General features: G+C 40.9%; 1 protein-coding gene across 5 annotated transcripts in view; it reads left to right on the forward strand.

Annotated features, from left to right (window-relative positions):
• Positions 1–25,290, forward strand: part of SLC20A2 (solute carrier family 20 member 2) — a 109,385-nt gene that overhangs the window by 43,689 nt on the left and 40,406 nt on the right. For all 5 annotated transcript variants that reach the window (XM_040447065.1, XM_040447143.1, XM_040446992.1 and 2 more), the window contains 3 exons: positions 15,798–16,350; positions 21,543–21,683; positions 23,265–23,350. In XM_040447065.1, the coding sequence (XP_040302999.1) occupies positions 16,062–16,350; positions 21,543–21,683; positions 23,265–23,350 (516 nt within the window). In that variant the 5' untranslated portion in view covers positions 15,798–16,061. The remainder of the gene's footprint in view (positions 1–15,797; positions 16,351–21,542; positions 21,684–23,264; positions 23,351–25,290) is intronic.

Raw genomic sequence — 25,290 nt, forward strand, 5'->3', positions numbered from 1 at the left:
CTTTCTTTCTTTCTTTCTTTCTTTCTTTCTTTCTTTCTTTCTTTCTTATTTCTTTCTTTCATTTTGAGAGGGAGTGCACATGCACACAGGAGGGACAGAGGGAGGGAGAGAGAATCCCAAGCAGGTTCCATGCTGTCAGCACAGAGCCCAACGTGGGGCCTAATCCCACAAACCATGAGATCATGAGCTGAAGTCCGGAGTCAGACGTTTAACCAACTGAGCCACCCAGGCGCCCCAGAAGTAATTTTTTTAAAGGCAAATCATGGCCACTTCAACAAAAATTATACATAGTAACATTCATTTTACTATAAAATTATGAATCTGATGACACTATAGTTCTGTGAGTGTTTACACATGGTGAGGATTTTGTGACCATCAACACAGACAGGATAAATAAAAATTAAAACTCCCCAGAGGTTGTCTTTGTGCCACCCCTTTGTATTTAGACCTTCCCCCCATCCCTTAACTCCCTGAACTATGAAAGTAGTCTCTAAGTTCCACACCAGCCATAGTAAAGGGTGAAAAGCCATAGTTAAGGGGGCTTAAGCACAACCTTTGATCAGTTAAGTGGCTTATGGGCCATTCTTCAGAAGCCAGACTAAAATATAAAAACAAGGAGGAAAAATCTGAGCAGGGAAATCAACAGCTATACTCTGTGGAAAGTAGACTTCACAGAAATAAACAAGCAAACAAATATCAGTAACAAAACCTCTAAGGTCTGGGAACATCAGTAACAAGAGTTGCTATGTTATGTACAGTTATAGATATATAACATATCTATAATATGTCTAGTTTTAAATAAAAATTTATGAGACATGTAAAGAAATTAGAAATTGTGACATACACAGGAGAAATAAACTAGACAATTGACACTGCTTTTGAGGGGCCCATACACTGAACAAAACAAAGACTTCAAAGTAGCTATTATAAATACTCAAAGATTAAAAGAAACCATTTAAAACATTTTTTTTAATGTTCATTTATTTTGGGGAGAGAACGACAGAGCATGAGTGGGGGAGGGGCAGAGAGAGAGGGAGACACAGAATCCAAAGTGGGCTCCAGGGTCCAAGCTGTCAGCACAGAGCCCGATGCGGGGCTTGAACTCTGTAAAGTGTGAGATCATGACTTGAGCCAAAGTCATCACCTTAACCAACTGAGCCACACAGGCGCCCCTAAAAGAAACCATTTTTAAAGAAAAAAATGAAGGTATGGTGGCAGTGAATCACCAAATAGTGACTCTTTTTAAAGCGATAGAAAATGCAGACATGATACCAGAAGCACAAACGACAAAGGTAAAAATAGATAAATTGGACTACATCAAAATTAAAAGCTTCCGCACAACAAAGGACACAATCAATAGAGTGAAAAGGCAACCTTTGGAATGGGAGAAAAAAATATATAAATCATATATCTAATAAGGGGTTAGTATCCAGAATATATAAAGAATTCCTACAATTCAACAGCAAAAAACAAAACAAAACAAAACAAACCAACCAAAGAAACAAAAAAACAAAAAATGTACAGAGGACTTGAAGTAGATATTTCACTAAAGAAGACCTACAAATGGCCAAAAAGCCAGTGAAAAGATGCTCATCATCACTAATCATTATTATCGAAATGCAAATCGAAACCACCGTGAGATATCACCTCACACCAGTTAGAATGGCTACTATATATAAAAAACAAAACAAAACAAAAAACAAGCATTAGTGAGGATGTGGAGAAATTGGAACCTTTGTACCTTGTTGGTGGGAATATAAAATGGTGTGGCTGCTGTGCAAAGCAGTACAGTAGTTTCTCAAAGAGATAAAAACAATTACCACCTCACCTGGCAATTTTGCTTCTGGATATACACCCAAAAGAATTGAAAACAGAGACTTGGAGAGAAATTTGTACACCTTTTTTTGATAGCATTATTCACAGTATCCAAAAAGTGGAAGTAACTGAAATGTCTATCGGTGAATGAGTAAAAAAAAAATGTGGTTTATATGTACAATGGAATATTATTCAGCCTTAAAAAGGAAAGAAATTCTGAACATGCTACAGTGTGGATGAACTTTGAAGACACTATGCTAAGTAAAATAGGGCAGTCACAAAAACACACTGTATGGTCTCACTTATATGGATGTACTTAAAGTAGTCAGACTCATAGAGACAGAAAGTAGAATGGTGGTTGCCAAGGACTGGGGTGAGAGGGAATGGGAAATTATTCTTTAATAGGTACAGAGTTTCAGTTTTGTAAGATGAAAAGAGTTTTGTGGTGATGTTTGCATAACAATGCAAATGTACTTAATGCCACAGTACACTTAAAAGTAGTTAAATGTTTTATGTTTATTTTACCGCAATTAAAAAAATGTTTTAAACATGGAAATTCTGGAATTGAACAGTATAACAAAAGGAAAAACTTACCAGAGGGATCAACAGTAGATTTGAGTTGTCAGAAGAAAGAATCTGCAAATTGAAGAGAGAGCCATGGAGATAATGCAGTCTGAAGAACAGAACAAAAGAATGAAAAAGAATGAACAGAATCTCAGAAGAATATAGGTCACTATTAAGTATGCCAATTGAAGTATCAGAAGTAGAAGAGAGAGAGAAAAAGGGGTAGAAAAATATTCAAAGAAGTCATGATTTACAGCCTTACAAGTGGATGAAATACACTAATGTACACATTCAAGATGCTTAGCAGACTCTAATTTGGATAAGCATTAAGAGATCCACACCCAGATATGTAATCAAAATTTTGAAAGACAAAAAGGTGATGTGGATAGCAGCAAGAAAGGAAAAACTCAATTATAAGGGAACTTCACTAATACTAACACCTGATTTCTTATGAGAAACAGTGGGGGCCAGAAGGCAGTTAAGAGGGCACATTAAAGTGTTAAAAGAATCCTCTGCCCTGCAAAACTATCTTTCAGAAGTAAAGGCAAAATAAAAACATTTTTATCCCAAGTAACTGAAAACAGAATCCATTGCTAGCAGTTCTGCCTTAACAAGAAATACTAAAGGAAGTGACACTTGACAGTAATATGAAAACACACACACACACACACACACACACACACACACACACACACACACAGTAAAGGTAATTAAGTAGGTAATGATAAAAGACTGTATAATTATATATTTCTGCTTCTTATAACTGATTTCAAACATCACTAAAGAGCAGCTTATATCTGGTTGCTTTCTAGTTACTGTAATAAAGCTCTGTGTTCACATCAAAGCATCCTCCCTAGCCTCAAGTTTTCTAAAGTAAAAACTGAGCCAAAGGGAGTCAGTGACTTGCCCAAGAAAGTTTATCTCAAGCATCCACCAAGGAGTTGAGTGCCAGGAGCACACTCAGAATCAGGAAATAATATTCAAAGAAATCTTATAAACTGTCTTATCTCACTCATATTTTTAAATTACTATTTCCATCATTCTTTGAGGGTGATAGCAAGCAAATGCTTATGGTTTCTTAAGTTAGTAAAAAGATTTCAATTTCAGTTGTCTCAATGAGAGATAGGAGGAACTGCTAAATTTTCACCTGACTTCCTGCCCAGACGAACAATGTTTTAGACTTACTGCCTTGTTTAGGCTGTTTACACTGTGAATTTGGGTGGAATTGAATTAAGTTTGCAGACTTCTGATAAAGCACTTCAGAGGCCTGAACCAACTTTCAGACCTGAACCAACCAGTTTTTGAATTGTAAAAAGGAAAAGTCTGACTGAATCAATTTAATAATTATTTGTTCCCTCTTGCTTTTTCTGCTGCCTAAGAACTATTGCTTAAGAACCTCTGGAATGAAAATAAGAGCTATGGAGCTGTAAGTTGAGCATGGAAAATAGTTGAGATAATAATCTCCATCTATCCACTCTTCTATTTATGTTAATGTTCTATTAATAGAAAGAATGTGTAGTAGTATCAGGAATCAATGTTTTTATAAGTACCATTCATATTTCTGTTGAGCTTCTATAATCAGAACAAAATTAGCAAATAAATATGTAGGAACCAGGATACCCATACATAGTCCCATTTTAAACTGTAGCTGAAGGGAAAGTATTACCTTAATACAGCTCCTAGAGCTTAGCCAGACAGCCCAACACTTCAGGGCACAGAACTGGAACAGTACGCCTAGGTTTGCCATTTGATAGGAGTGATGTTAAGTGATTTATTCATGAGAATGATTCTACTTTCAGTTAGGAGTGGAGAAAAAATTATGTAGAGTAACAGGGGAATCCATCTACAGTGTACACAGAAAGGGAAAAAAATGATTCGAAGCCATTTCCGTCTTAGGACAGGAGTAAATGTATAAAGCTCAGCTACCCTTGTCCCATGCTTTCAAGCAGTATCGTACGTGCAACACTCCAGCAAGGGGGTCATAATCCTTAAAAAAACAAAAACAAAGAAACTCTTAGCAGCTTTCATGTTTCTTTTTTTTTTTTTCAAATTAATTATTTTTTGAGAGAGAAAGAGAAAGCACTAGTGAGCAAGGGGCAGAGAGAGAGAGGGAGAGTGCAGAGCCCTGAGCCGGTTCGGTTCGTGCTCACCTGATGCAGGACTCACGCTCACCTGAAGCGGGGCGCGAGCTCACCTGATGCTGGACTTGAACTCATGAACTGTGAGAAAACCAACTGAACCACCCCAGGAGCCTCTAATTCCACATTTCTGATGGGAGCACACTGCAGTGTGCAACAAGCCATTCAGTTATAAATTTTTTCTTCCTCTCCAAGGGCAGTCTTACTACAATGAAAGACTGTTTGCCATATCTCCAAATTTGATAGAGTGGCCAATATGTATTTCATTATAGTAACTTTGTGGAATCATGAAATTTGAAATAGAAACAACTGGGGTGCTCAGCTGGCTCAGTCAATGGAGCATGTGACTCTTGATCTTGGAATTGTGGGTTCAGAGCCCCACGTTGGGTGTAACTATTACTTAAAAACAAGGGTGCCTGTTTGGCTCAGTCAGTTAGTTGAGCATCTAACTTTGGCTCAGGTCATGATCTCACGGTTGGTGGGTTTGAGCCTGGAGTTGGGCTCTGTGCTGACAGCTTGGAGCCTGGAACCTGCTTCCGATTCTGTGTTTCCCTCTCTCTCTGCACCTCCCCTGCTCATGCTCTGTCTCTTTCTCTCAAAAATAAATAAACATTAAAAAAACAATTTAAAAAACCAAAATCTTTTTAAAAAATAAAAAATAAAATAGAAACATTAAAGCTTTTTTAAAATAACTGCTCATACAGTCATTCAAATTCCATTTGAACGTCTCCAAGGAAATGGTGCTTGCACCTCCTGGGGTAGTCTTTCAGTTTTTAAAAACTTCTGTGTCTTCTCTTCTTCAGGCCAAATCACCGTAAACCATTCATTCATTCATTCATTCATTCATTCATTTATTTTAAGGGGAGGAGGGACAGAGAGAGGGAGAGAGAGAATCCCAAGCAGGCTCTTCACTGTCTGTACAGAGACTGATGCAGGTTTCAAACCCAGGTACCTGTGATATTGTGACCTGAGCCACCCAGCCATCCTTGTAGTAACTCCTTTTATCTCCTTTTCATTATTGTTGCTCTTTATTTCTCTTTATCCTTTTAAAAATATATTTACTTAACAGATTTCTATTAACGCCTTCATACAGAGCAAAAGGCTTTTGGAAAACATCTAAATAACACATGCTTTATGAGCCAAAAAGAAACTTAAATGTCAGAATGACAAAAATGCAGGAGGGAGAGTGGATACAGCAGGAATGAGGCCTGAAGAAGAAACAGGGTCTGGAGACGCTGAGCCCACAGGATCTGCAGTGGAAACTTTATATCGAGGAGCAAAATAAGTTTGTGCATGTTCCAGAAATTCATGAGGGCCGTTGATGGCATTGTTTGAGAAAGGGTCAGGAATTTCCACCCCCTCTCCCCACAGCACAATCCTGCGGTTCATAGTTGCAGACTGCACTGCCTCTTCCTAGTCCTGTGGTCTCTGGTTGATACAGAATGATTGGGTTGGATGGGACTTGAAGATGCCATCTGATCTTGAAAATTTACAAAGATCATGGCTCTGCAGCGCTCCTTGTAGCCGGTTCTCTTTTTTACCCTTTCCTCTTTCCCCATTGTTCCTGCCTCCCCATCCCCAGCTCAGGCCAAGACCCCAAGGAATCTCAATTCCCCAAAGAGGAGCTAGTGTCATTAAGAAGGCCTGATGAGGGGCGCCTGGGTGGCGCAGTCGGTTGAGCGTCCGACTTCAGCCAGGTCACGATCTCGCGGTCCGGGAGTTCGAGCCCCGCGTCAGGCTCTGGGCTGATGGCTCGGAGCCTGGAGCCTGTTTCCGATTCTGTGTCTCCCTCTCTCTCTGCCCCTCCCCTGTTCATGCTCTGTCTCTCTCTGTCCCAAAAATAAGTAAATGTTGAAAAAAATTTTTAAAAAAAGAAGGCCTGATGAATGCCAACCAGGAGCATCACCTCTTTACACTGCTTTCATTCGAATACCTCCACATAGTAAGTAGGAACCACCATCTCACTTCTACTTTGTTACGACAGTCACATCTTCAAAACGACCAAAATTGGACCAGATACTTCTCAAGACTTTTCAAACTCTGATGTTCTCTGATTCTCTAATGCTGTGAACCAAAATAGGAATAAGAGACTAATCTTAGGTTGTTCCTTGTGAGGATTAACCTCAAATACTGTTCCAGTAAGAAGGCTTGCAGTGCACTTGGCACCCTCAGGACATTTTCGTATTTTCTGGGTGAAGTTCAGTTTTTCTGGCCAGTCCTCAAGAGAAGCGTACAAAGGATGAAGGAAGAATTCTAAAGAAGGACCAGGTGTGACTGAGGATGCCCTTTAGAATCCCGTAGATGGGAATATGATAGACGACTCCAAACCATGTCCAAAGGTTTGGTCCAAACCAGTGACCTTTTCACACAGTGCTCAGGTGCCAGGACAAAGGGATGTTCTTGAAAGTGAAAAAGATAAATAAAAATATATAGATGTATTTATATCTTAAATTATAGGTCATAAACTTGATGGAAGAATTGTCTGAGAGGCCTGGGTTGAAAACAGATTGATAGTAAATTCATTTTGTTTATTAGCAAAAACAAAGCATATTTTGGTGGTACATTCCTAAGTTTAAAAAAAAAATGTACTTTCCTTTGTAGTGTTTTAAACAGTTTTTCCAATGCTAAAAACTAGTAGTTGCTCATCATAGGAAGTTTTGGATAATATAAAAAAAATGTCAAGAGCACCTAGAGAATGCTGAACCTTGGCCCTATTTCTTTAAAGTCTCATTACTGATGCGTGCTTAAGCATAGTTGATCATATGGCACACACCATTTGTATGCTGGTTTTTTCCATAGCAGACTGTGTTCCAATGCCATGAAAAATTCTCAAGTTACATTATGTTAGTGAATATGTTAAATTTCCTCTTTAGAAGTCACCAGTATTTCCTCAGCCTTTCCTCCTGTCTGGGGACAATTAAATGGTTTTCTTTTTTTCATGATCATAATAAATGACATTTTTGTACATCAGTATTTGTTCACATTTCACATTATTTGCTTATTTTCTTGAGCTTGTGAGGTTAATGTCATAAAGACACCCATTCCCTCCCTGAGTACTCTCTGTTCAAGAGAGAGTACTGGGACCACCACGGATCTGACCCAGCCTGGTGTGTTTATAAGGACCATTTCCCATATGAAAAATAATGGTCCTACTTAGAACTGTTTAAATCATTTCCAACTATACTTATGAGAGAGAACATTTCAGAACTGATTTTAGAATTGGTATTGGAGTAGCAGAGCAAGGTGACACTTTTCTTTATAGTTTGCTTCTACTCTAACTTATTTTAATTGACCTCCTTGAAGCTTTAGGTGTATGAAGTGTCCACAAGTCCAGATTTAAACTATCTTCAATCTGTGGGCCTCTGTAGGAGTGATTTTTCAGCCCAGCTGTTTATATTTGCCCTAAACCTGAATGCATATAAATGGGTTTCCACCTTTTGGATCCTGGAGAAGTGAGATCGAACACTTGTCTCCACAGGAATGCCCTGCTTTTCTTTTTCTGTGCAAGTAGTACGTGCCTAGTTGGAAGAGAGTTCACTAGTTTGTCCTCACAGCCGGCCTTTCTCTTACATCTCTGGCCTCGAAAGAGTTCTATCTGAGTCCCTTTCTGTGGAACTCTGTATTTGCAGTTGTAAGTCAGCCACCTCCTCTACTTGATCTATATTTGCTCTTCGCTTCTTGCTGCCATTGTTTTAACAAGATGTGACACCCTGTCTTTGAGCCTTGCTCGATTGAACTGGCTGCTTTTATTGCATCTAAGTGGAATGTTGCTTCTTTCATTGAATAAGAGAACTCTTTCTTTCTTTCTTTCTTTCTTTCTTTCTTTCTTCCTTTTTTTCTTTCTACTATTTAAAGGGGAGCTTGGGGGGCAGGGGGAGGCAATGCTGGCAATATAGGAAAGGAGAAATATCAAAAGTGAATGGTTTTTATGGGTTTTTTTCCTCAGGTTTACTGAGGTATAATTGACAAAATTGTAAGATATTTGAAATGTACACCACGGTGATTTTATATGCATATATATTGCGAAAGGATTCCTCCCATCTAGTTAATGAATACCTCTATCACCTCACATATTTATATACGCTGGTGTTATTTATAGTTAGTTTTATTCAGGTACAGTTTACATGCACTAAAATTCACCAGTTGCAAGTGTACAGTTTAAAACGTTTTGATACTCAAGATACAGAATGAAAAGTTTCCTGCGTAGACATATGTTTTCACTTCCCTTGGGTGAAAATACCTCAGAACGGACTGCTGACTTGTATGGTAAGCATACGCTTTATAAGAAACTGCCAACCTGTTGTCCAAAGTGGCTTAATCATTTTGCGTGACGCTCTTTTCTTGGCACCTTTTAGAAGTTTCTTTGTCTACCTCTTCACTCCCTCCACTCCTCAAAACTGTTCCTGGGCCTTAGAGTGCATATCAATCTTCAATCAAAGACAAGGCCAGAGTTTGTACATTGAGGAAGAAGAGCAGGACTAGAGGAAGATGGACTGGGTATAGCCACATGACTACTAGAGGTGGGGGACATAAGAGTGAGAAAGATCCTTCCAGAAGGATTATTGGAACCTCAGGTTGTTCTTCCTATGCCTACAGTGGAACCTCAGGTTGTTCTTCCTGTGCCTACAGTGGTACTGATACCTTCAGGTTGCTTGAAGCTAACCACAACTTACAAAGCACTTGTGCATACATTAGATTTGATCCTAACAATAATTCTATAAAGCACATGTATTATTACTATCCCCATTTTACAGATGATGAAACAGGATTCAGAAAGTGTATGTGACTTACCCAAGGTCACACTGCTACTTAGTAACAGAGCCAGGATTAGGCCTTGAGTTTCCTGACCATTACCCCAGGACTTTATCTGCTAGTAATGATAATAGTCACCATGTATTGATCCCTGGCACTGAACTAGGGCTTCTGCATGGCCTCCACATTATGTACTATTATTCCCATTTTCCAGATGAGTCATTTCAATGACTTGCCCATGACTGTGTAGCCAGTAGCTAGCTGGATTGGAATGGACCCAGAACCTCTGACCGCAGGTCCTGTGCTCTTTCCTGTTCTTCATGCCGGAGACACGAATGTTCCTTTTTTTAATGGCAGAGAGAAGAGGAGAAGCTAGAGAGCATGCAGTGCTGGGAATGAGCCACAGTGTCTTAGCAAACTGTCTTGCCACTTCTTTTTCAGTTGATACTAGGTTTTAAATCTGCAGCCTCTTCACTTTGAATGTCTTACATCTTTATTATCAGGCTTTACACTCATGCTCTTTGTCCCCAGAGAATAAACCTGCTTATTCCTGCTTCTATGATCTGTGTCATAGATACAGTTCTAACATTGGCTTGACTGTTTTGCCTCCCCTTCTGACATTTTTCCCCGTTTCCCTCCCTCTCTCTTTTCTCTATCCCTCCTCTCTACCCCTTTCTTGCTGTCTTTCTTGCTTCTGCTTCAGTCAGAATATCATCTGCCTTTCCTTAGGCTCCTTTGTTCCCATAGACTACTTTGCATATCTGTAAATATGCCATTTAAAGGTAGTTAAAGCAAGTTTCAGAGCCGTTCTAGTAATGTTTCAGTTTTTTATCATTAGAGTGAAAATATGAAACTCAGTATTTTTCATCATAAATACACTATTATTTTTTAAATTAATTTTGTGTTTATTTTGAGAGAGCATGAGCAGAGGAGAGGGGTAGAGGGAGAGACAGAGAGACAGAGAGAGAGAGAATCCCAAGCAGGCTCCACACTCAGTGCAGAGCCTGATGTGGGGCTCAAACGCACGAACCGTGAGATCATGACCTGAGCTGAAATCAATAGTAGGACGCTTAACTGACCGGGCAACCCAGGCACCCCTTAAATTAATTTTTTAAATGTAAAAATATAAAGTAGATGTTGTCACGAGCTATTCAAGAATGATGGTGTTGGGGCACCTGGGTGGCTCAGTTGGCCAACTTCAGTTCAGGTCATGATCTCACAGTTCGTGGGTTCGGGCCCCACGTTGGGCTCTGTGCTGACAGCTCAGAGCCTGGAGCCTGCTTCGGATTCTATGTTTCTCTCTCTCTCTCTCTCTCTCTCTGCCTCTCCCCTACTCACACTCTGTCTCTCTCTGTCTCTCAAAAATAAATTTAAAAAATTAAAAAAAATTTTTTAAAAAGAATGATGGTGTTAATACAAACTCCTTATGATAAGATCTACATCCTGAATGTTGAAAGAAAAAAATGATTCTGCTGTACTATTCTGCAAATCTCCCATTTTACTTAAATATTTACTTAATATTTTCTTGATGAAAATGTGGTCATTTTTATGGCTAAGTAGTCAGACTCACTCACAGGTAGCAGAGAGTCGTAGATTTTACATCATACTATTGAAGAGATTACCGTCTTCAAATTTCTACCTAAGTGTCAGAATTCAAGATCCAATCCTAGCTGCTAGGAAAGTAGGTTTTACATTTTCAGAGTTGAGTGTGAGGCACTTTGGGCTTCAGAAGAGGTGTTGGAAAATTATTTCAGAGCACTGAGGTCCTCTGCATGGGGGACCTGGCTCCTTCCCTTCACATGGTGGAGGGAGAGCTTGGCCTGGGTGCAGTCCATGAAACCTCAGAGAAAAGCTCACCACAGGCCAGAAGCTAACAAGGAAGGAAGGTCGGTCATGGACCAGGCCTTTAAAACCACAGGATCCCTGGAACAAGTCATAACTCAGCCACAGTCCACCACAGACCTGCTTGTCTGGGTTGGGTCATGCCGGCTGAGGAGCTGATTGGGCTGCGATGCTGAGAGAGGAGGAACGTGGATGGAAGACTGGCACCCCCTCCGTATGTTTGCTTGGAAAGACCAGGGGTCATCTTGGATGTTCTCTTCAGCAGCATTTCAGAGCAGGGAGCCTCCCACCCAGGCTTTTTTTTGCATTAATGTCTATTAAGTGCTACAACTCAGCAACATCCCTGTTTTTAGACAGTGTACAAATTCATCTAGAAATATTCTGAGAATGTTTGTTTTCACTTTTTCTTCAGCCTTCATATTTCTAGTGTAGTAGATAAGAGGGTATGAGGTAGAGGTGAAGCAGATGCTCATGGAGGAAATTCTAGAGAGAGAACCTGTAAACACTTTACTTGGGAGTCCTGCCAGCATGCTCACTGGGCCTGGTGAAGGAAGCAGGGCTGGTTCAGAGATCAACGGACAGAAGTGATGGTGAGCAGAACTCAGAGTTGAGAAACATGCTCAGAAGCCATTGAAGGCACCGAGGAAAGAGAATGAGGATCTTATTACCATTACAGGTTTGGGAGACCGAACTCACAAGACCACTAGTACCTCTCCCAAATGTACCCTCTTCCTCAAATGCAAGAGGTTGGCGGCATTTGAAAATTGAAGAATATCTTGTAACCTTATAAGAATATCTTAGCCATATAGGGGCTTCATACTGGGTGAAAGAGAGAGAGAGAGTTAGGGGGCTTGTTCTGACCCTCCTTCATCTTCTGACCCTTTTCAGAAAAGCTCTTGTAGGAGAGAGAAAAGAACCAAGGCTTTCACTGGAAGTTATAACATTGCGCCCTTGTTGAGAATCATTGCTGAGGAGAAGAGGCATTTACATGTGATGCTTCCACACATCAAGCCTCTCTGTCTCCCAGCTACATGATTTCTATGAACTCAAATGAGTTGATTCTTCAGTATCAGGTCTAGGCTGCCTCTCAAGCAGGCTCCACACTCAGCGCAGAGCCTGATGCAGGGGCTCACCACACTGGGATCATGACCTGAGCGGAAATTAAGAGTCAGGCGCTTAACCGACTAAGCTACCCAGGTGTCCCTTATCCCAATATTAAGTAAATATTTACATTTTTTTTTTCTTATTCTCTTCAGGTTTCAGTTTTCACATTTAAATCTTCCTTTTATTTTGGTATGAGGTAGGGATCTTTTTTTCTTCCTTCCAGTTAATTAGCAATTAGCACATTGGCCCAACATCACTTGTTGATTAAGCTGACCTGTCCCCACTGATTTGATTGCTCACCTCCAAGATCCTGCTTTCAAACACCCAGCACTCTCAGGTGTCATACCCAGCCAGACCTCAGCCACTCTGAATTTGGGCTTCTGTATTCTCGACAGTCTTGGCCTTGTGTGCGATGTTCCCTGGCCACCCCTGACAGTGGCCCCGTCTCAGCAGCATTACCACCTTCTGTGCAGCAAGTTGCACACTTGTTTAACTGCTTTGTTTTATTTTGCTCCATTTTGATAAAAATTAATGGAAGAGGGAGAAAATCAGGGTGTTGGTACTTGTCATAAAAAAAAACAGGCCCTATAAATATAAAACAAAATAGTAGTCATTTGGTCTGAAAAACACCTTTCTCCTTAACCAGATGTTTATAGGATGTAATGTGATGTGTTCTTTGCTGAATCAAAGAACATAGACATGATTGTAGAAATAAGTTGTCTAAGATTATCTAAGTAGGAGAGGGAATCCCTGGTCTGAAATTTTGCCTGAGGGATCGTGAAGACAATGAAAAGCCTGGGCTGAGGATATACCTTCTTTGGTGCTCCTATGATTTACCTGTGTGTGCAGCATGTCCCAGAGTGAACCGGGGCTCGAACCTCTCCCTAACATATAAAAACAAAACTAGAAACAGTGTAAAAGAGAAAACATAAAAACTCTATTTGGCTATTTTTCATCCCAGGTCCATGAGTCAGTAACCAGCTGTCTCTTTCAGCCCCTGCACATAGGCCACCACAAAGTTGACTTGACTTGAGCCACTGAAACCTCTTTATGTCCTTTCTCTTCCCTTCGGTGCCACCACCACGCTGGGCCAGGGGCCTCCCCTTATACCCAAACCATGCAGAAGGAGGAGCCTCTCCACATTCACCCTTCTGTCTAGCCCATTGTCTGCATGGCAGCCAGAATGACCTTTCCAAAATGAACATCTGACAGGTCGGCCTCCCTCTGGTTAAAACCCTTCTGTGGCACCCGACTGTCTGCATGATGGCCACAGTCTTGAGTAGGGCTCCTGTCAGCTTGCTTGCGGCTTCCTCATGCTGGCCTGCCTGTCCTCCCTCACGCTGCTCCCTCCTGTCTGGGCAGTGCCTGGAACGCCTCCCCCACCCCAGAGTTAACTCCACCATCCTTAGATCGCCCTTGAGCCTTCCCTGCCCTCTCAGACCCAGAACTGCGCTGTCACGACACTGCGTGATGTGTGCCTCCTGCCTTCGTAGCACTCATGACAGCTAACAGTCATACATTTGTATGTTTATTTGGTTAGCGTGTGTTGCCCTCACTGGGCCGTAAGCCCCACATCCATTTTTACTCATCATCATATTCCTGGTGACTGGCACAGGGGAGCTCATCAATCAGTATTTGTTGATGTTATTCTTTCTCATTTGCCCTCTTGACAAGCTAACCTGGCAAAGAAGATTGCATCAAGAATTCTACTTTAAGATTAGATAATATTGGTCCAAAATATTTCTATTTTGTATTTTCATTTGTAGACTTAATGTGCCCATGGTATTAATAAAATACTCTTTTAGTAGAATATTGTCTTTTGCCTTTAGAGTGGTCTTTTCATTTGTCTCATGTGGGATCTAAATCTCCAGAATTGCATAGCCTTCAAATCTTAGCAAATGATAAAATCTATTAGTATATATTTTGTTTCATGTTATGCCTGTAATATTGCACACATAGATGTCTCTCAGTAGATGCTTATTGATTTATTATATACTACTTTAGTTTGAAAAGCATATAACCCAGTTTACAGTTTTTGATGGAAAGAAAAAAAAATCATCCTTAATACTACAACTCAAATTTAGCCACTGTTCTGATTGTAGTATATTACCTGCTGGTCTTTTTATATGTATTTTAACATTGCCATAAGCACAAAGTACATAAAATTTAGCATCCTGGTTTTTTTCTTACTAAATAACCTTAATGTTGATTGATCATTATATTGTCTGTGTCTATGATGTATGAGCCTAATTCATTCAGTTCAACTCAATAAGCATCTGTGAAGAACTGGACTGTGCTAGGCACCATTCTGTACGCCTAATACTATTCAAAGAAAACGATACCACAGTTTGGTACTTTGACTATATAATAATAGAATACCATAGTTCCAAAGCTTTTGGTGACACATTTACTTCATAGATATATTAACTTTGTGACATTGCCTGTTTATTGTGGAGGAATATTGCAAGTCTTTTCTCCATGTTTAATAGCTTCTTTTTTCATGTAATCAGCAAGTTTATTAGGGCTTCCCATGTGCCAGGCACTATTCTGTGTCCTGGACCCTAGTGAAAGGAGACAGACAAGAATGGATGAATGAATGCAGTGATAAGTAGAAAAGATAAAAAGGAAGGTGAGCAGGACGGGATAATGGCATGGGGGGAGGGGCTGCTCTTTCACAATGTCATTTGAGCAAAGACCTAAATAGCGTGAGGAGTAGCTAGCTACACAGCTGTCAGGAGATTTCTGTCTGGCAGAGGGATCAGCAGGTGCAAAGGCCCAGAGATGAGAGTGCTTGGTGTTTTCAAGGAAAAGCAAGGAGCCCACGAGGGAAGGAGCGATCGGAGCTGAGGTCAGTGGGCTGGGGTGGGGCCCTGAGGAGACCTTGGAGGGTCTTCCAAGGTGTGATGAGACCTCTGGCTTTTCCTCTGAATGAGATATGGGTAGTCATGGAATCATGACATCTGAATCGTGTTTCAATAGGATTGTTTCATTCTGCACCTTTCTCTGTTCCTCCTGCAAGGGCCTTCGGTTTCCACCTTTGTTACCCTCTGGCGAGGGTAACAAACTAGAAACTGTAAGCTTTCTTTCAGATACATGCATGGTGTATTCATAAAGTGCTCGTTCCTTATGTGTAAATGAGCAGGTAGATAATTAGCCTACCCTGTGGTGTCACAGAATCACATTTGTTAATCGCTGTTCCAAGAAATTAGGCACATTCCACATATTTCAAAAACTCTACAACTGCATCCTCATTTTTTTTGCCCATTTGAAATATATTTTGCAGATTGCATAAAGTCATATCCTATTAAGGCTTAATTGGCAGCCTATAATTATAAAGCATGCTTCTTCAACCACTGATACTGTAGAGACCAGCTTTTTTTCTTTTTTTTTTTTTTTTTTTTTTTGGTGGAGGGGGGTGGGTAGGCAGTTAACCTAATTATAATCTTCCTTGAGTTGCTTTATGGTTAGATCTGTCACATGTCAAAATTAGATTCCATTAGTAGGCTTAAAACATTTATTTCTGAAAGAACAAACTGTTACAGGTTGCTTAGGGTAATTGATTTCTTTTGTTTTCTGTTACAGGAGGAGACATCACAGCTTTCCCAGATTGGGAGGAAAAATATGGAATGTGTTTTACCGCTGACTGAACACAACCAAATGAACTGTACTGACAGTAGTTTGAAAACCAGCAGTTAGCAGTTTGTTCAGGCTCTAACATTGTCCAGCACTTTCCAGAGCAAACTCACTGTTTACAAGAACTCTCGGCCTTACGACGTTTATAACCTCAAGCTTTGTTTATTTAAAATATTCCCGCACGAGAAAAGTACCTGGCGCCCACTTTCCAAAATGGCCATGGATGAGTATTTGTGGATGGTCATTTTGGGTTTTATCATAGCTTTTATCTTGGCATTTTCCGTTGGTGCAAATGATGTTGCCAATTCATTTGGTACTGCTGTGGGCTCTGGCGTGGTGACCTTGAGGCAGGCATGCATTTTGGCTTCAATATTTGAAACCACCGGCTCAGTGTTATTGGGAGCCAAAGTAGGAGAGACCATTCGAAAAGGTATCATTGATGTGAACCTATACAACGAGACAGTAGAAACACTAATGGCTGGGGAAGTTAGTGCAATGGTTGGTAAGTAGCATTATTCTTTACGACAATAAGAAACGTTTCCGCTGGCCTACTTCCTTCCCTATAGTACTTCTGTCCTGTCCATAAATGTGATCTTTGCTTTAACTTCAGAAACTGGTGTGATGTTTCATATTTACTGCATCTTATTTTTGCTTTCTGCACTTTAATTTCTTTCTTTTTTTTTTTTTTAATTTTTTAGTGTTCAAGTGTCAAGCAACCATTTTCTCAAATTCTTAGCAAACTTTGCTGTTAAAATAGTTTTGGCTAAGAGTACTTTATTTATGAAGTCCAGACAAAGATTGTATAATAGCTGTCATTTTCAAGTGGTTTGAAAGATTTTAAAGAAATAACTTGTCTAAGTGAATGTGTTTGTAAGGTTTACTTGGGAAATAGCCTTGATATTTCCATAGATATTTCATCAGTTACGATACACTGTTTTGAATACTTGGATGCTAAGAAACAGTTTTTACTAACTTTTGTGTTCTCGGTTTGTGTGCTTGAGTAGTTACCAGATGAATCTTAAGTGCCTGTGTTTCAAGAAATTCCAGTCTTCTACGTTATTTGTAATCCTTTTTGTGGCTTTTGTTTTGATTTTCTGATTTCTACCTCTGGAAGCTCCATTTGGGATGTTTGTTTTGTTTTCTGGCCAAAAGACCATTTGTGTGTCACCTGTTTACAGTATGACCTTATACTGGTGGTTTCTGGTTGTCTAGATGAAAGAAAAGTGTCAAGGGCAGTGAAGCATGTTAATAAGCAGATTGACCCAATCAAACAGTGTGATTTCTCCATTGGTCAAGGTGACCATCAACTTGAAGCACTGTGGGGTGCTTCCCTTCCTGCACTTGCTACAGCTGAGAACAAGATTCAGGCAGGAATATCTTAAATGCAGCTGAGAGGACTCTTTCTCTGCTTGCCTCTAGGTAGAGATGACGTCCCAGCAGACAGCTGATCTATACGGGTAATTTGGTTAGGGAGAAGAGGGTTAGAGAGGAATCCTACCACCTTCTGCTTTCAACAGGACATATCCTTTTGTAGGAAGAGTCCTGCAGTAGGAGGTAAGATGCTGGTGTACCAAGAATACAGCTACACTCCACAGGTCCCTAGTTCTGTACTGTCACTGGCATTTCTTAAGGGCCCAGAATGTGGGCATTATTTGCCAAATAGAAGATGATACACCATCTTTTTGTTACAGCAAGTTAGTTTGAGAAGTTGTTGGCATTTGATCCATATCCAATACAGATGTACTAAGGTATTGAATACTGTTAAGCACAGTATGCTGGTGATACGTGCCAAGGAGTTCCTATTTCTCAACACTTAAAGATGTAAGGTTCACAATTGCTTTATTGCCAGCAGCTGTTGTAATGATTGAATTTTACTTACCCTCACTGAACATCTATGTCTCATCATAGTCATATGTAAGTGGGATTTCCCTTAGAAAACTAACAGTTATTTATAAAAATCATCTTGGTTGTCGCGATAGGTATCTAAGACCTAATCATATCGAGCTGAAGTTAAAATTTTTCCAGTCAGGGTGCTACGGGTGAGAATTTTTTTTTTAGAGAGTGCCTGTGCCTCCGTCTCTACACCACCCCCCACGTGAGTGGAGGAGGGGCAGAGGGTGAGGGAAAGAGAATCTTTTTTTTTTTTTAATGTTTATTTATTTTTTGAGAGAGACAGAGACAGAATGCAAGTGGGTTAGGGGCAGAGAGAGACACACATACACAGAATCCGAAGCAGGCTCCAGGCTTTGAGCTGTCAGCACAGAGCCCGACTTGGGGCTCGAACTCACAAGCTGTGAGATCATGACCTGAGCTGAAGTTGGACGCTCAACCAACTGAGTCACCCAGGTGCCCCTAGGGAAAGAGAATCTTAAGCAGGCTCCATGCTCAGTGAGAAGCCCCATATGAGGAGCCCATACAGGGATCAGTCTTAACAACCGTGAGATCATGACCTCAGCTGAAATCAAGAGTCGGATGCTTAACCAACTGAGCCACCCAGGCGCCCCAAGAAATGTTGAAAGTAAGGGAGTAATAAAGAAAAGCACTGATCAAATTAAATCTTAACAGCAGTTTCTCCTTTTGTTGGATAGAACTTCTGAAGAATGGTCATGTATTAAAGAGATTGTTAGTGAGGCCACAGCGAGGCTCTGGGTTAGGCAGAAAGCCTTGTGAACCTCGAGCTTCATGTCACTGCTCACTTTTCATGTGAGCAGTATAACTTGTCCAGTTTCTCAGTTCTCTCACCCCTGGCCTTTGGCTCTTTACTGAAAGAATGAAGAATACTTACCTCAACTAGAATTTAGGTTAACCAAAGCAATTTGGGGTTTTGCTTGAATAACTTGATTTTGTTTGCTTTGGTTTCTTTCTTTTCTTTTCTTTTTTTTTTTTTTTTTTTTTTGGTGTGTGGTTAGATGAATCTCAAAGCCTGTTTTTGTTAGGAATTTGTGTGTTACCTAGATTTTTAAAATTGGATTTCTTGCAAATGAGAGCTTTGTTAATACAATGCTATAATTATTATTGGCCAGAACCAAAGCTGATTCTGTTCCGATGCCTGAATTGTCCCCATCTTTCTCTTCTAAACTCAATATCCATTTCTTCTCTCTTTCTCTCCCCCATCCTTTTATTCTGTTCTTTTATTTTTTCCTTTTTTTCTTTTAAAAAATTTTTTTTTCAACGTTTATTTATTTTTGGGACAGAGAGAGACAGAGCATGAACGGGGGAGGGGCAGAGAGAGAGGGAGACACAGAATCAGAAACAGGCTCCAGGCTCTGAGCCATCAGGCCAGAGCCCGACGCGGGGCTCGAACTCGCGGACCGTGAGATCGTGACCTGGCTGAAGTCGGACGCTTAACCGACTGCGCCACCCAGGCGCCCCTTCCTTTTTTTCTTAAGAAACATTTCCCTAAGCCCTTGGGTCTCTGTGCTTTCTGATAGAGTTGTGGTAGCGTTGGGTTCATTGGGTGGAAGAAATTATTTGTGCCAGCCAAACTTTCTGAACAAGTTCCCTTTTGGGACGCTGAGCTCAGCCCTAAAGCAATAGTCCACTTAGTATGAAAACCACCAATGGTTCCAAAAATCTGGGAATTCACAACTCCCCATCTTCTCATGGAAATACCCACAAAAGCATGAACAAGCCATCTCCTGGAACCACCCTAAGAAGTACCCTGTCCCCTTAATGCTCCCTAACCACTGAGCCTTCTCAGGAGCCTGGAGCCTCTTCGGGCTCATTCACACTGCTGGTCTGCTTCTGGGTGACCCTGCGCCTTTGAGCTGCCACTCTTCCGTCTTCCCGGGAATCTGTTGCCTCAGAGGTGCTCACCTTTCCCCCACTCTCCCTAGGTTTTGTCTTATACCCTTGTTTCATACTTAATCCTTTCCTCTTTATAAGATATCGTTATCTTAAGTTAAAATATCTTTTTTCCCACTGTTTTTCTTAACATTAAGAAGATTAATCCCATCAGCCTTCAGAAATTCCCGAGGGTTAGGAGGGCTGCCCCACTCTCACTTTGCCAGGCGTCCTGCAAATACCCACCTTCACCTTCCCCTCCTTTCTGCAGCCCTTTCCTTTGTGCCCACTGGCCCCCTTTCTCACCTCCTTCCCACCTTCCCCCCACCTCCATTGAAGGCAGCCCTGTCCTCCCGACCTTTCCTTACAAACCCTGCTGCTCCAAGACATACGTTATAAAGTCAGCCAGAGAGGGATAGCAGCTTTCAGTAAAGAAAACCTCATGGTCTGAAATTCATTTGGGTGAGTTTATACTATTAACATCATGAGATTATTTTAGTTTCATAAGAATAGAAATCATAAGTATGTTTTTCAAGTTACTGTTCTGTGCCATGTAACATGCTCCAAATTCTGGCTCTATTTTTAAAACAAACTAGTCAGTCATTCAGGAGCTCAGGGCTTAGATGTGGAGGCTTAAGGAATTGTCCACGGGGAGGCCTGGGTGCTGCCATGGAGGCTGGCCCCTCCTCCTCCCAACACACTCCAGGGACAGGGATAGACGTAGACAGGGTCACAGCCAATAATTTGGCTCACAGGTGGGCCTGCCCGGCACTCACGGAGCTGATGTCAGCATTGCCTCACAAATTAGGGCCTGCACAGCCATTAATGATCCTCTGTAACTCAGATATTTTTGAAGAAAATGCCAGGGATTTGCTTAAAAGTGCTGCTGCCAAGCAACAGATTTCCAGAATTAACATTTGGGATTAATAACGTGCCCTGCTTATCAGCCAAGCCCTTTGTTCCCTTACAGTCCTATATGAGCTTTTTGACAACTGTTTCTGAAAGTGATCTCGCCCAGCTGATGCTTTTAATATGCACTGCAGAATTTGATCTGCTTATGAAAATATCTGGAGTGAACTGTAGCCTAGAAAAACATTAAGCCTGGAAAAGGAGGTGAAATTGAGGTAAAAGGACACAAAGCCAAAACTAAGGATCCTCTTAACTTAATAAAGAATTAGAAGACTTGAGGGAGGTTGCATATAAGATGCCTGGCATTCTGGGTAGGGGCTGAGAGCAGATGCCCACCTGTGGGTTAGATTTCATGGTGACTTCTCATATGAGAGGCACAACTACAAAAAACAATGTGGAATTACACAATGTCTTTTATTTTATTTTTATTTTTTTATTGAGGTGTAATTGACATGTAACACTATATTAATTTGAGGTGTACAATGTAATGATTTGTTGTTTGTATATTAGTCTCTCTGACAAATAGGACATCGCTGGTATCTAGCCCTCCTCATTATGTGACGATAGGCATAAATACAGTGAAATCTTTTCCAGTATGCAGCCTTTCATGTTGCTCTGTGTTCTCTAGAGTCTGTAATTTCTTGCTTGGTCTTGGCCACCCTTCACATCAAAACAAGTTCATCGTCAGCACCTAAATGTGACAAAAGCAGTTAATAACTGACATCAAAAAACTTTAAATACTTTTAAAATATGTTTCTTTCAATAAATCATCATTATCCCTTCAGTGTTGAAGAATATTCTTTTCACTAAAGTTCAGTGAGTGATTTTTGTTAGGACTTAAGCACTCTGTAAAGAAATAATCCATAAAAAAAAAATCAACCCTAGGGAGGTGTTATGGAGAACAGTAATTTGGACTTCTTCCTTTTGTGGCTATTTGAGATGCCGTATTCTATGTCTGACTTTTTTTTTTTTTTTTTTTTTTTTTAATCTTTCCACCTATAGGCTCAGCTGTTTGGCAGCTCATTGCATCCTTCCTGAGACTTCCAATCTCAGGAACTCATTGCATCGTTGGTTCTACTATAGGATTCTCACTTGTTGCAATTGGTACACAAGGTGTGCAGTGGATGGAGCTTGTCAAGATTGGTAATTGCCATTTTCTTTTACGTATCAGAAGGAAAGTTTACATTCTCTAGAGTAAGTTTTATTAAAAGTCACCATTATAATATATTTTCCCCTTTGGATGTTAGGGTTTAGAAGACCTATATGGGTAGTCCATTTACCAGTAAGATTTCTCCTCACAGAGATTGTGAACTTTTATGTGTTAGATGAATTATTTTAATTTTAATTTTAATTTTTTTAATATTTATTTGAGAGAGAGAGAGAGACAGAGCATGAGTGGGGGAGGGACAGAGAGAGAGGGAGACAGAATCTGAAGCAGGCTCCATCCAGGCTCTGAGCTGTCAGCACAGAGCCCGACACAGGGCTTGAACCCATGAACTGTGAGATCATGACCTGAGCTGAAGTCAGATGTTTCACTGGCTGAGCCACCCAGGTGCCCCTGTCTTAGATGAGTTTGAACTCTACTCTTTTCAGTGTCATCTGGCTTTGAAAATCAGTATCTATCTGTTGTTCCCAGACAGAAAAGAAATTTTTCTGACTGAAATCAGACTGTAGTCAGAAAAATACTAGGCCCTAGTAAAGAAAATACCTTCATTGTCCAAGAGGCAGAGTTCATGGTCATGGGGAACCCTGGGGTGAGCTCAGTGTTACTTACCTCACTGCATTGGAGAGGTCTCCCAGTCTGCCCCCTGCTCAGGAAACACGGGAAACACTCTAGCACTCCTCCTGGGTTGTAGGCTTCCCAGGAGGGACTGGTCTAACAGGTCTGACAGTCTGCTTCCTGGCTCTGGCTTTTAGCAAGAGGGAAATCCATTCATCCCCATAAGTAAAAACCTGCCCTTTGTGAAAAACACTCTCCTACTTCATCTCCATCCTCTGGGTTACTCATCTGTATAAGAATCACAGTGGCGTCTGGAGCTCTAGGTCAAACAGACCCCTGACCTGCCAAGCAGGGAGGGACACAGCCGGGAGAATCACCTCAGATCCCAGGAGGCTTCTTCAACAGTGTATCTCAACTCTGGCTGCACCTTAGAATTACCTGGGAAAGCAATTTAATCAGTGCCAAGCCCCCTTTCCTAACCTTTTAAGTCAGAATTTGGGGAGTGGAACCAGAGCATAAGTAGGGTTTGAAAACTCCCCAGATATTTCCAGTGTGTAGCCAGAGTTGGGAACTACTGGGTTATAGTGTCAGGATGTCAGTACCAGGCTGAACTAGGAAAAGGAAACGGAAGGTGGTTCACCTTTTAAATAACCTTTACTGTTGGAGCAAGGATCAGGTCTCCATAGGGATGGAGAAGATGAGCAGACAGAAGGGGCTTAGTGGGAATCAAAGGAGTCTGTCTTTTCAGGCCAGAGCTCAGGGTCCCTTACCTGACTGTGCTGAAAATGTGCTCACTTACGTGGGACTCTGTCTGAGGACAGCTGCACATGTGCGAAGGTCAGCCGTGCCTGGGAAGTAGGTTTGTTAGGTTCTGAGTTAAGGTGAATAATTCTAGGAATATTTATTAATGTATGTACTATGTGTTAGTTATCATTATATCATATAAATAGGACTTGAGTTATATAGAATTTTAACATTCATTAGATTTTTTTTTAATTATTCAGTTGCTTCCTGGTTTATATCCCCACTGTTGTCTGGTTTCATGTCTGGTGTGCTGTTTATACTGATCAGAATTTTCATCTTAAAAAAGGTAAGTGAAGCTGTTATTTTTTTTTATTAAGTTTTAGAACTAATTTTGGTTGTATTCAATAGAAATTAGCAGTGAGGGGGTCGGAGGAATGATTATATTTTTACACTGTTAAGGCATAGCACCCTGCAGTTAGAATTAGACTTTATCTTTTTATTTTTTATTTTTATTTTTTTTTAATTTTTTTTTTTTTATTATTAACGTTTATTTATTTTTGAGACAGAGAGAGACAGAGCATGAACGGGAGAGGGTCAGAGAGAGAGGGAGACACAGAATCCGAAACAGGCTCCAGGCTCTGAGCTGTCAGCACGGAGCCCGATGCGGGGCTTGAACCCACAGACTGTGAGATCATGACCTGAGCCGAAGTCGGACACTCAACCGACTGAGCCACCCAGGCGCCCCTAGACTTTATCTTAAAGTAGGCAGAGGAGAGTACCCAGGGGCTCCCCCAGAAAGCAGCATTGTAAATAGTGTTTCTTGCCCTGTGGTTTAGTGTATTACTTGGCTCCCCCAAGCATTGTGCACAGAACCCAAACAGGCAAAGTAATTTCCTGAATGTTAAACAGAACAGAGTGTGATAGTGTTAAGATTTTGAAGTAGACTATCACTAAAAACATCTGGAGAATTTCTTTACCCAAATACGAGTGTCTTCTCTATTTTAATGGAGATGGCAAGCCTGAGACACTGACTTTTTCCTATCCCTGAGGAAAGGGTAAAAAGAAGGTAATATACCTATTTGGGGGGTACATTTTATCAAAAATTAAAATGAGATTAAAATTAGAAATTACTAAGATCTGTATTCCATAAAAAGACAAAACAAAACTTGATTGTATTTTTTTATTTGACTGTCAAGAGCTTGTTGCAATATTTTATAAGCCATAAAGCATGCCTCTGATTGTTGTGTTGTGGTACGCATTGAGCCCATCAGGGACAGGCCTTCCTTCAAGTGTATCCTTGCTTGGAGATGCGTCTGGTTTTCCTTGGCTTTGCCTAGTAGTCTGTTGAAGGGCTCCTTCTCTTGGATCAGTACACAGCTCTACCATTCCTTCTCTTGGCCCCTCTCCATACTAGTATTTATTTACGTCTTGGAAGGTGCCACCCTCTCTTACCTGCTACACTTCAGTTTTTTTTTACTTCCTCTGCCTGGAACCCTTGCCTGGCAAATTCCTACTGCTCCTCAGCCTTGAGATGCCATTTCCTTGGAAGTCTTTTCATCTCCCACCCAATTCTGGCTGCTTTCCTCTCTCTCATGCTTCTGCAGTGCTCCGTGCTTTGTCATCATTGCACTGTTGTGCTGTGTGGTGTTTTACTTCTTGCTTAGCAGCCTATTTGCTGTCTCTGACTTTTAGGTCTGTGAGAGTAGAACCATGACTTACTTGCTTGCTTTCATGTTCTAGTGCCCAGCACTGGGCTTGGTACTTCAAGGACACTGATGGAACATTTAAGAGGGAATGATGAATGCTTAGGTGGCAGATGACAGATGGATGCATGGAAGGAAAGAAAGAGAGGGAAGGAGGGAGCAGAGAAGAGAGGTCTGAAGATAGTTGTCATCTGAGTTTTAAGAATAGGTTATTTGAAAAAACATAAGGTGATTCAATAAAATAAAATAAAATGTAAATTCAGGACTTAGACACTTTAGGAGTCTTTAGTAACTCTTGGCCTGAGAAAACATTTTGGAAATGAGGGGCAGTGGGCATTTGAGCACCCGCACATTTTGTTTGTAGTTGAGCCTGGGTTCTTGTCACATGATACACAACAGGTGAGAAGACTACTGCCCCTCATCCCTGGCTCCTGCCCTGGCCCCTGGCATCATGTTCTCTGTGCTTGTCAACCCTGCTGGGCTGGCTGTAACTCTCATGTAATTGAATCACTTACTACCCCTGCTCTTACTGGTCCTTACTCTCACTACCATTCAACTCAAGCCTCTTGACAAGTGCTGATGG

This window comes from Herpailurus yagouaroundi, unplaced genomic scaffold (assembly GCF_014898765.1).
Source record: "Herpailurus yagouaroundi ecotype Mexico unplaced genomic scaffold, PumYag 28, whole genome shotgun sequence".
NCBI classification, from domain to species: Eukaryota; Metazoa; Chordata; class Mammalia; order Carnivora; family Felidae; genus Herpailurus; species Herpailurus yagouaroundi.